At 37.0% G+C, this 12,464-nt stretch overlaps 1 protein-coding gene across 1 annotated transcript in view; it reads right to left on the bottom strand.

Annotated features, from left to right (window-relative positions):
* Positions 1–4,503: 4,503 nt before the first annotated feature.
* The window catches only part of dnajc10 (DnaJ (Hsp40) homolog, subfamily C, member 10), a 29,029-nt gene continuing 21,068 nt past the window's right edge, over positions 4,504–12,464 (bottom strand). Inside the window, exons 19-23 of the mRNA XM_022663916.2 lie at positions 12,286–12,339; positions 9,406–9,553; positions 7,207–7,329; positions 6,530–6,637; positions 4,504–6,088 (exon numbers count right to left, since the gene is read on the bottom strand). Of these exons, the coding sequence (XP_022519637.2) occupies positions 6,077–6,088; positions 6,530–6,637; positions 7,207–7,329; positions 9,406–9,553; positions 12,286–12,339 (445 nt within the window). The 3' untranslated portion in view covers positions 4,504–6,076. The remainder of the gene's footprint in view (positions 6,089–6,529; positions 6,638–7,206; positions 7,330–9,405; positions 9,554–12,285; positions 12,340–12,464) is intronic.

Below are 12,464 nucleotides of genomic sequence, written 5' to 3'. Positions count from 1 at the left end.
CAGCGCACTCTCAATTCTCTCAGAAGTAGGCCTTGTAGTGCGACTTATAATAAAAAAAAGTATAAAACTTTAATTACGACATAAATTTCAAAACTTGTCTTTTATGATTGTTTGAAATGACGTGCGCTTTTTAAAAGTATATTGTGTGTTTTCCGTGAACTCTAGTGTTCCCCTCGTAAAAGCCGCACGGTGGTTACAAGGTGTTACAACCCACTGACGCCAGACCTGGAACGTGGTCAGTGTTTTCCACCTCAGCGTGCAGGAAAATAAACACACACCAATCTCTCAGAGTCGCCCCGAAGACCGCCTTTACCAGGGAACCACAGCTACTGGAGCCCAGCCACACACACACACACACCATATACTCCTCCTGATCTTTTTCCCAAGCCTCTCTACGGGGCAGATTGACCCGGAAAGGTTATTGGCCAGTGGTGGTGTAATTTGGAGGCCGCTGGAGTGTGTGGCTTGCGTTCAGGTGGTTAGAGCTGGCCAGTGGGGTACAATGAGGTCATACCACTGCGAGATCTCAAGCTAGACCATGTGTGCGTGTGAGCTGTTGAACAAGCCCTCGTCCTGACTAAGCACTGTGCCCTCGGTGTCAGCGTGGAGGCCATGGGGTGTGTCCAGTTCCAGCGCTCGGGCCAGGACACACACTGAGTGTGTGTGAAGCGCTCATGTGAAGCAGAGGAGGAAAAAGAGAGCAGGCAGAGAGAGTCTGATCTTCTGCCACAGAGCTCTCAGACCACCTCCACTACTCCAGCATCGCTATGTGCTCTGTAACACGTAGAAGATCTCATCACCTTCTCCTTTCTTTCTAATCCCAACACTTATCCCACTATATTTTATCATATGATGTAATTGGTAGAGGTGTAACATGGCATGATGCATCGCGGTGGAAAAATCTGACAAAGTGCATCGCAGGAACAGGTGGTCCACATTCTGTTTTCATAATAATATAATGCAGTTGGACTGTTTAAACACCAGTAACGCAGGCCGGTGAACCAGTGGGTGTAAGCAAAAGGCGACGGACAGGTCAATCATCTTAGACTGAAGCCAATCACACAAAAGTAGCATTATATTTTGGATAATGTAGTAGATTGAAAAAAAAAAGATGCAGATGAATCCAATACCCTGACCTCACTAAGTACAATTGTATCTAAGCATGAAATACAGTTTTTTATGTCCTGATTATAAAACGGCATCACATTTGATAATTCTTCAACCCTACCTGTATCCTGCCTTGTTGTCTGTCCACCTTCCTGCGCAGTTCTTCTTCTGCACTTTACTGGGTCCTTCTCATGTCATCTGATTTTGCTGGGCCTTGACTCCTCAACCAGACTTTGCTCAGTCTAGAGAATCAAGCACAATATGGTTAGTAGATCTGTTGAGTGTGGAAGGGTAATGGACTCACTCACACAGTTTACACTAATCTCTAAAAGTGTCCAAACACAACAGATTACACATTTCCTCACTAAATAGCAGTGCTTTCCACACATTCCACATGTGGACACTCTTCTGTACATTTGAAGGGCATTTAACTAAAACTATTTTATTGTTTGAAAGTGATAGAGAAAGTTAGAAGTTAGCCAGACCCACAGAAAGCAGAGATGGAGAGCATGGCAAAAACAATTGTTGGCCAATTGACTTATCGATTAGTGAATTAATAGGTGGTTGACTACCAAAACAATCATTAGTTTCAGTTGCATTTACTGCCACATAAAATAGTTCTTTATATGTTTCTGATGGGAGCTAATGTCTATCTAGTGAGATACACTCTGCAGCTTCTATATGTAAATATATACAATCTCAATTATTCCATGTTGAAAATCAAATAGATTCAGGTAACCTCCAAGTAGCATGAAAATACTAAACTGAACTTATGCTGTGTCTATTTACAGTATATATAGGCCGCAGACAGAACTGGTGCTCATCTAGTGCCACCCAGTGGTTCTCTATGATCCTGAAGTTGAAACTTATATATATTATAGATATATATTCACTACTGTAGATGATCCTCCAGAGTTTCTACTAATTAACGGGTATTTATACTGAATATGAGGGATTTATTAACTCTGCATTAACAGACTCTTCATGCGTGCGGGCAAATTATAAATTTAGTGTAAATTGTAAATTTTTTGAACAACTGGCCCAAAGAGATACAGCTTTAGGGGCCAGTTGTTCAAAAAATGTAATCCGGATCAAAATTATCCAGATTTGGTAATCAGATTTTTTGCTATCCAGGATCAGGTGATCTGTCTTACTTTTAAGCCAGTTTTTCAAAGCAATATTGGATTGGATCAACCTGATCCAGAAACACAGTTTTCAGGATTACCTAATCCGGATTACCAGCTATGTAAAAAACAGATAGAAGAACCAACATGGGTTGATGACTCCTTTTCTTGCAGTAACAAGATACTGCTTATTGCAAAACAATACGAGCAATTGAGCGTTTAAATGGAGTTCTGCAGAGACGCTTTGCATGACTTAACTATTTGCGAGTCGAACCACAGGGAGCATGCAACATAACACTTACATGTATTGTCCTGCCCAATGTTGCTACCAGACGCAATGTCCCTCTCTGTGATGTTCACGATGCACCTGAGCCTGTTGAAGAACCAGAACAAACTCTGGAGTTCTTTGCAATTGTTCGAAATAATTTTTGACAGCTTCATATCTGATAAATGTTTCTTTGACATTAATATACAGTGATGAAAGACAGTGACGTAGATGAAAAAATGAATATATTATTTTTGTTTGTTATTGAAATCTTTTGGGGGGTTTATTTAATGGGGTCAAGATTGTTTTTATTTTTACGTTACTATAGTAAAAGGCTTAATTGGTAGCCAATGTCTACTTTATTACTGTAACGGTTAAACAGGTCAAGTGCAAAATAGAAGTAAATGTATATACGCTAAATTGTACAAATATATATTTTTTTACTTTAAAACTTTGATTTTAAAGTTTAACCACATTTACTTCCTGAAATCCCCCTTGAAATCCTACCCCTTGTTGGGATCAGGGTAATCCTGTTTTTTTGGATCAAAGTTATCCAAATCCTACTGAAAAGTTTTGAACAACAGAAACTGAAGGTTTGATCCATTTACAAACTAGGATTGGATTACGTGATCTGATCCGATTTCAGAATGCTTCTTTCCCTTTTGAACAACCCGTTTTCCAGATTTGATCCAATCCGATAACCAAAATCCGATCAGATTACCTTTGAACAACTGGCCCTAGGAGATACTATGGAAGCCCATTTCCGCCACCTGAAGAAAAAAAAACGTCCTCAACTAAGTCATAATTATGAGATAGAAAAGTCATAATTATGAGATAGAAAAGTCATAATTATGAGATAGTAAGTCATAATTATGAGATAAAAAGTCATAATTATGAGATAAAAAGTCATAATTATGAGATAGTAAGTCATAATTATGAGATAGAAAGTCATAATCATGAGATAGAAAGTCATAATCATGAGATAGAAAGTCATAATTATGAGATGACTTTTTATCTCATAAATATGACTTAGTATCTCATAATTATGACTTACTATCCCATAATTATGACTTTTCTATCTCATAATTATGACTTAGTTGAGGACGTTTTTTTTTTTCTTCAGGTGGCGGAAATGGGCTTCCATAAGATACAGCTTTATATAATGAAAAAACTGGGAGATTATATATTTATGTATATACTAGTGCATCTAAAAAAAATAGGATATCATTGAAAAGTTACTTTATTTCAGTAACTCATATATTATATAGATGTATTACACCGAGTTTTAAGTCTTTACTTCTTTTATTGTTGATGATTATGGCTCACAGCCAATAAAATCCCAAAAATCAGTGTCTCAGAAAACTAGAATATTATATAAAACCACATCTCCTTAAAGGTTGTCAGCAGAGGGGAGCATAAGGTGAAGGGAAAACACTGCAATGACTTTGGACTTGATATAACAGTGAACCAACATTAGTTTACTTCCTTGTTCAATTATGAAAAATCTTAAAATATGAAGCACAAATAAATATTTTAGAAACATTAAACACTGACCGAGGTCAAACTGACCCCGCAGATAGTAGGAGGGGTAACATAATTTGTTTTCCCCTGGGCCCAGATATAAAACAGCCTGTTTATACATATGCTCCCCAATAAGAATTGTTAAAAAAATGCCCCTTTAATTAGATTCTGGTGAATTTTGTGGAAATAAATAGGACAACATTCAGAAATGAGATGAGCACACCCAAAATAAGCCTGTATTACAGTAGCACGAGAGCTATTGAGACTACAGCCATACCAAGTAGATGTAGAAGTAAAATGAAAAAGTAGTAGTAGTAGTAGTAGTAGAAAAAAAAATAAATACTCTATTTAAGTATAAATAATCAACATTTATACTTAAGTAAGGTATCAAAGTTTTTGTAATTGTAGTAATAAGAACACAAACTTCCTAAGGGCTGTCTGGACAGTACTGGAATTACAAACACACAACAAAGTCAGAAGGAAAAGTTTTCTTTAAAAAACAAAACAAAAAGTTTTTATTCTACAACAGGTACAGTATTTGTGCAAAACAGCACTCCATGAGCACATGAAGGACGAGAGAATAGAAGTGAATACATAAGGAAACCCAGATATCTGCCAGTCCCAGTACTGCATGGAGTTTTTACCTCACTCTTTAACATAAAGGAGCCAAATCTGTGTTTTTTCACACTGAAGAATCTTATAAATTAGATTACTCTTGAATAAAAAGGTTCAAGTTTAACAATACTGGAATTTAAACATTATAGTAACACTGGGGCAGTGATCATAAGGCTACATGGCACCTTTCATGCCATATTTCTGTAAAGGCTTATTCCAAAAAGTAGTAGTTGTAGTTAGCTGTCATAACTTTGTCCAGTTTCTGGGTCATTTTTTTTTTCATAAAAAATATGTATCTAGCAGTTGTTCTTTACAATGGGTCCAAATTTAACAATGAATGGACAAACAGAATTGATCCAAAAGCATTTTTACACTGACTTCCATTAAAAATTGAGATTTTGTTGACATTGCTAACATGTAGACTAGCATGCTAATGGTCATGTGACAAAAATATGCAAATTGATCCTAAAGTGTTACCTCAAGAGATGGCTTGAGAACACCCCCACCTGTATAAGTTGTGAGCTGATATCTTGTGAATGAGATTGATAAAGATTGAGATTGATAAAACTGGTCAGTGCGCACATGGTAAAGCCCGGGAGTGACATGGACAGTGGTGGACAGCAATGTCTGGCTAGAATTGTCCGTGTGAATAGACTCGAAGCGACTCCACATGGCAAATGTCATGGGACAGATCCTACAGTTGTAGTTCCTTGCAAAAACAAGTAAATGCTTATGTAGACTAATGTCAGCTTTAATGTCAGTGTTGTGTAGCCTTATGAACCCTATCTTAAGTAACTTTAACCAGCAGTTTTGAATAGAATAGTCCATTATACCCTTTGTAGTCTGTTCATTATCAGGCTAAGGCAATTTTACAGTATTATTACAATATGCAATACCATAGAAACTGTACTGTATTAAAATACTCACAGTGCTTCTTAGAAACACAGGAAAAATAAATCTGTCAAAAACACAGAAGTGTCTTTCCAAACCGTGCCCCCAGCAGATAAATAAAAACATTTATCATAACAAAACAAGAGAAAACAAAATTAACAAAAACCTACCGAAACGAAAACCAAAAATAAACAACAAAAACAAACAAAACCGAATAAAAAAATAAGAGTTGCTGTAATAGACACCTTATTCACAACCAACCTGTACAGTCGATACAATCATCATATCATAACAAAAAAAAAATCAGAAACAGTTCAGTTATGCTTATGCTGGAGGTGCTTACAAGTCCTGGAGTTTGACTGTCCACTCTGACGTCTTCATCAGGTATGTTTTGACACAAATCTGAGGTTAACTTTTTCCACACAGGCATCGAACCTCAATCTAAAATTTTCTCAGTGTCCTCTGTGTGTGAGCCAACCTCCCCAGTCCATCTCAATATTCCTACAGGCCGGAGGATTCAGTGGATATTTGGGTTAAAAGCAGCGTAACACCCTCATAGTTCATCCTGAAAAGAAGAAAGAAGAAAAAGAAAATTATTTTGAAAGAATAATACATTAAAGCTTTATTTTGATGGTCCATTATAGTAGATGCCTTGTAGATACTCTCCTAACCATTTATAGGAGAACCAATATTAACCAATAATGGGCAACTGGACAAATAAATACCAAATAATTACTAATATCTTATAATAGGTCATACTGCAGTATTTTCCTTCAACATTAGATTTAGTAATCATGCTTGGTATCAGTTTACTACCTCTACACAAAGTTTTCTAGCTGAAAAATAAGAGCTGTACAGGACTAGGATAGTAACGTTAAATTGCAAGCCAACACAAAGTGAAATTTTCTTTTAAAATACATGAATTTTTGTGTATTCTTGTAGTTATTATTTATTATAAAAATGAAAAATACTGAATACAGTGTGAACGGAACTTTAATATCTGTACCTTGAGTTTGGATTTGTTCTTTAGAGCGAGCTGCTGCAGTCTCTGATGGATGACGTCAGAGATGACATTGGAGTCCCGACTGTTAATGTACTCTCCACCCTGCTGTCTCTGTGCAGAGAGAGAGAGAGATATACATATTGAGTGTATTAATTATTTATAATATTCCCAGTATGGCTCTAAAACCCTTAAATATTTCATGGTATTTTTATGATAAAGATATTATTAAGAGATATTACAAAAAAAAGAAAAATTTTGCATTTTTTATTTAATGAAAAAAAAATCACATTTTCAAGCATTCAATTAGAAACATTCATTACATTAGTTCCATAATGTAAAAGTAAAAACTAATATAGCCGAAATACTAAAAAAATACTGAAATACTAAAATGCAGAATTCAAGTATTATTAAGTACATGCATATTTATTTATTTAATAGTTTATTTAACAGGGACAGTGTACATTAATTAACATTACTGTAAATGCACCAGAATTAGCCTAAAGGCTATTTTTCATCCATTGTCCCTGGACAGACATTGAAACTGTAATATAAACTGTAAACATAAATAATTATACCAAAATATATAAAACCATAAAGCTTTGCTTTTAAACAGTAAAACAAATACAAATTAGACTGTATTTTTTAAATCCTGATATTTAATATAGTGTGAGGACCCTTACCCGCTGTGTGCCCAGGTAGGGGTAGAAGCGGACAGTAGGATACGCAGTGATGCCCGCGCTCTGGCAGGTCTGGTAGTGAGCCTGGCAATCCACCTTTCCTGCCCTGACTGTTCCCTTTAGCATCTGAAGGATAAAGCAGAGAGTCAACAAAAGAAAGATAGACAAAGAGACAAAGAGAGCTGATGGTACGTTTCTCTTTCAAAGTTGTAAATTGTGGAATATGGAGCTACACTGCATTTATTTTCTGCATTAAAGATCTCTGTTAAGCTTTTTGTGGCAGTTTCCCAGACCTAGTCCTGAACTACACAGCATTTAAAATGGATATTCTCTATTAAAAAGAAAATATAATCTACAACTATAAACAGACATTTAAAATTTCCAAATTTAAAAAGCATAAAAACTACCCAGAGATATTATAATTATAATAAAAAAAAAACTAAAGGTCTGTTTGCCAGGCACCACATTACACAATTAGTTTTGTCTATGTTTCTTAAAAATACGATAAAATGCAAGCATTTAAATGTTCAATGTAATCATGATTAATGACAAAATTAATACAGTTAATACAACTAATCATTAAAGTGATAGCCACCCCTAATAAAAATAGCATATTCTTCCCTTTGCATTTAAAACACCCATTATGAAAAGCTTAGGCTTATGGATAAGAAAAAGTTTAATAGGTTTAAAGGTTAATACAGATTAATTACAAGATTCAGATGTCATTAATCTGACTTTTTTTTTCTTTTTATGGCAAACAAATAAATAACTTAATAAATAAAAACAGAATAACAAATCAAATTTACAATCTGTTGGAAGGAGACTGTAAATATTATGAATGTTGTCTGAACAGAATGTGCATCAGTACTTCAGCACTTGGTGAAGAAACAGTACTGTCCCCTCGGCGTCTGTCTGAACCCACAGTATTGCTCAATCTGACAGTCACTGAGCCGCTGAGGAAACGTGACACTGATACCATCAATCAGTAACCACTGGCCAACAGACGCAATGCCGTTTCACAAACTGCAGAATGCAGAATTTAATGCTTTCAGAATGACAGCAGATCCTTTAAAGGGGACATAATATACCTCTTTTTACACAGGTTAGAATAGGTGTTGGAGCTATACAACAAAACATGTTCATGAAGTTCTTTACACACAATCACTCCAACAAAAAGATAAAATGGTTCAGAATGAGCCATTTAAGGGCTCTGACACTTTTATGCAAATAAGCTGTTGCTCAACCAAAATGACTCAAATGTCATTTCTTTAACTGATCTAGTGGGCGGGGTTCTGGTGGGGGTTGACGGATGAGGGGGTGGAGCCAAAGTGGTTCTATGCAGGGTAAGGTTTCCTTATTGTGATGTCATAATGTGGGAGGAGCATCCAAATAGCTCATAAAAGCATATGATTCCTGACACAAAACTCAGAGAAATTGAATGGATGGATGTTTTTGGTTTGGTTTGCCAATTCCCTCTGTTGATAATGTATTCTGTAAAGTATTCTAGGTTCCACTTAAACTGGTGCAAACATGCACTGGTTTGCTGAAAAGCACAAAGATTCTTATAATCCTGAACGTAGTTCTTTTGGTCGAAAATAGCTATGGGGTTCGTTCACCTTTACCAAGTTTCTTCTGGACTTTTTGGCTTTTCAGGTTGGTGCAAAGCAAAAATGCAAACGCGAAAGGTTCCATGAACCACAGTACAGACAAAAAAACAACAAAAAACAAAACATGGTCCGACAAAAAGTGGTGGACTCTGTCCGGGTCTACTCAATCACAGTCCAGTTTGTTTGCAGTGAACGCTCTTTTATAAACTGTTCGGACTTTTAGACCAGTTTCAAAAAGTTAAGGTAGGCTATAAGTCAGGCTACTGTCCAGACTGAGCCAAAAGTCACAGAACAAACTTTTATTCCAGAAACAAAAGAGTATTCTTTATCTACTGCTGTATCTACTGTAACTGTAGAATAACCCTCCGTTACAAACAGATATAAAAGGAATCTGAGGAGAATCTGTCACACTCATTTTACGGCAGGACAAACCTGCACTCCAAGTGAATCGGATTCCAGCAAGGAGGCAGAATTCGGCACAACACCTGGATAGACAATTCTACAAACCAATCAGTATGATGTAGAGGGAGACACCGCCCACATGTGATGATGACAGGATGTAGTAAAGTTGTAGTAAAGTTAAACACAGACGTACCCGAGCAAGGATTTCAAACTCGGGTGCAAAGTGCTGACAGGGTCCACACCACGGAGCATAAAAATCCAGCACCCAGTGCTCCTTCCCTTCTAGAATCTTCCTCTTAAAATCTTCAGGCGTCAAATCCACCGAGGCACGAGGCAGAGAGCTGAGGAAACAGAGAATCACAATGTATTCAGTATTTAAAGTATTGGAAGAAGCTCCATCGTTCCAGACAACACAGTTCCTAACCCTGCCTGACATTAGATGTACAGTTGTGGTCAAAAGTTTACATACACTTGTAAAAAAACATAATGTTATGGCTGTCTTGAGTTTTCAATAAGTTCTACAACTCTTATTTTTCTGTGATAGAGTGATCGGAACACATACATGTTTGTCACAAAAAACAGTCATAAAATTTGGTTCTTTCATAAATTTATTATGGGTCTGCTGAAAATGTCACCAAATCTGCTGGGTCAAAAATATACATACAGCAACATTAGTATTTGGTTACATGTCCCTTGGCCATTTTCACGGCAACTAGGCGCTTTTGGTAGCCATCCACAAGTTCCTGGCAAGCTTCAGGTCGAATGTTTGACCACTTTTCTTGACCGAATTGGTGCAGTTCAGCTAAATGTGATGGTTTTCTTGCATGAACCCGTTTCTTTAGCACTGTCCACATGTTCTCAATGGGGTTTAAGTCAGGACTTTGGGAAGGCCATTCTAAAACCTTAATTCTAGCCTGGTTTAGCCATTCCTTTACCACTTTTGATGTGTGTTTTGGGTCATTGTCTTGTTGGAACACCCAACTGCGCCCAAGACCCAACCTTCGGGCTGATGGTTTTAAGTTTTCCTGCAGAATTTGGAGGTAATCCTCCTTCTTCATTATCCCATTTACTTTCTGCAAAGAACCAGTTCCACTGGCAGCAAAACATCCCCAGAGCATAATACTACCACCACCATGCTTGACAGTAGGCATGGTGTTCCTGGGATTAAAGGCCTCACCTTTTCTCCTCCAAACATATTGCTGGGTGTTGTGGCCAAACAGCTCAATTTTTGTTTCGTCTGACCAGAGAACTTTCCTCCAGAAGGTTTTATCTTTGTCCATGTGATCAGCAGCAAACTTCAGCCGAGTATTAAGGTGCCTTTTCTGGAGCAAGGGCTTCTTTCTTGCACGGCAGCCTCTCAGTCCATGGCGATGTAAAACACGCTTGACTGTGGAGACTGACACCTGTGTTCCATCAGCTTCCAAATCCTTGCAGACCTGCTTCTTGGTGATTCTTGGTTGACTCTTGACCATCCTGACCAATCTCCTCTCGGCAGCATGTGATAGCTTGCGTTTTCTTCCTGATCGTGGCAGTGACACAACTGTTCCATGCACTTTATACTTGCGTATAATTGTCTGCACAGTTGCTCTTGGGACCTGTAGCTGCTTTGAAATGGCTCCAAGTGACTTCCCTGACTTGTTCAAGTCAATAATTCGCTTTTTCAGATCCACACTGAGTTCCTTTGACTTTCCCATTGTAGCTTTTGTAGCTGAGTCTAATCACTGGGTCAAATGAGCCCTATTTAAATGGGCTCATGAGAAGTCAACAGCTGTAGTCAATCAGAATCACTTACAAGAAGTGAAGAGGCCATGACATGAAGCTAATTTGATTGACACAACTCGCTACATCACCAAAATTGACAAATTTTGTTGCTGTATGTATATTTTTGACCCAGCAGATTTGGTGACATTTTCAGCAGACCCATAATAAATTTATGAAAGAACCAAATTTTATGACTGTTTTTTGTGACAAACATGTATGTGTTCCGATCACTCTATCACAGAAAAATAAGAGTTGTAGAACTTATTGAAAACTCAAGACAGCCATAACATTATGTTTTTTTACAAGTGTATGTAAACTTTTGACCACAACTGTATCTGTTCCAAAGAGTCCTACATGTAGTAACTTAAAAGTGTTAATCAAACCGAAATACTCTGTGAAGAAGCATTTAGGTGCTCTCAAGTGCTGGTAATGATGAACGTATCCTGTGCAACAGAGGAAACTCTTACTCTTCCTTTCCTGGGGCAGTCCTGATGAGTGCCAGTTTCATCATCATAATGTTTTTGATGGCCTTTTTTGTGTCTGCACTTGAGGATACTTTCTATATTTAGTTGAGTAGTTGTTGCTTCTCATAATCTGGATTAGAACAAATATTCACTATTCACTGTATACCTGTAACTCTACCTCTTCACTACTTTACTGTAACTGATGCTCTCAAACACTTTATTAAGAGACAAGAAATTCAAGTAATTAACTCTTGATGAGTTCAGCACAGCTGTTAACTGAAAGCCTGAATTCCAGGAGACTCTACCTCATAAAGCTGACTGAGAAAATCCAGCAGAGATGTTCAAAACTGATCATCTAAACAAGAGGAGCTACTTTGAAGAATGTAAAATATAACATATTCCGGTTTGTTTTTAGTTACTTAATAATTCCACATGTTTTTCTTCATAGTTTGGACAAGTTTAGTAGTATTGTAGTATTTGTAGTATTAATCTACAATTCAAATAATTTTAAAAGAATGAAAAAGCACTGAAATTAAGGTGTGTCCAAACTTTTCACTTGTACTATACATACAGTAGACATGCATAAATAATAAAAATGTGTGTATTTTGTACAGTTTCAGAATTTTAGAACATTTTATTTACTGAATGGGATTTAATGGCTATTACAAACTATTTAGGGCCGAAAAGAACAATTTATTCAAAACCCAAACATTAATGGCAAAGTTACTACATAGCAGTACTCTAAACAAATAAATCCAACATAAGACGGCAAACATGTCCTAGCTGATTGAAATCTGGGGCAAGGTATAAAGGATTTTTTTGTACACCTTTTATTTTCTGAAGCTTACCTGAGAGCCCAGGTCTTGAGGGACTGAGCGTCTCTGTGCCAGCCATTATAGCTACTGTAGGACGAACACAAAGAAAAGCATGATGCTTTAGCTGTGATAACAAGAGTAACATTACACACTGCATACACAGTGTGTTCATAGCCAGCACAGACAAACACAGTTGAAGGTCAGTGTAGACA

The sequence above is a fragment of the Astyanax mexicanus genome, chromosome 11, assembly GCF_023375975.1.
Source record: "Astyanax mexicanus isolate ESR-SI-001 chromosome 11, AstMex3_surface, whole genome shotgun sequence".
NCBI classification, from domain to species: domain Eukaryota; kingdom Metazoa; phylum Chordata; class Actinopteri; order Characiformes; family Acestrorhamphidae; genus Astyanax; species Astyanax mexicanus.
This window is presented reverse-complemented; position numbering and strand designations above follow the sequence as displayed.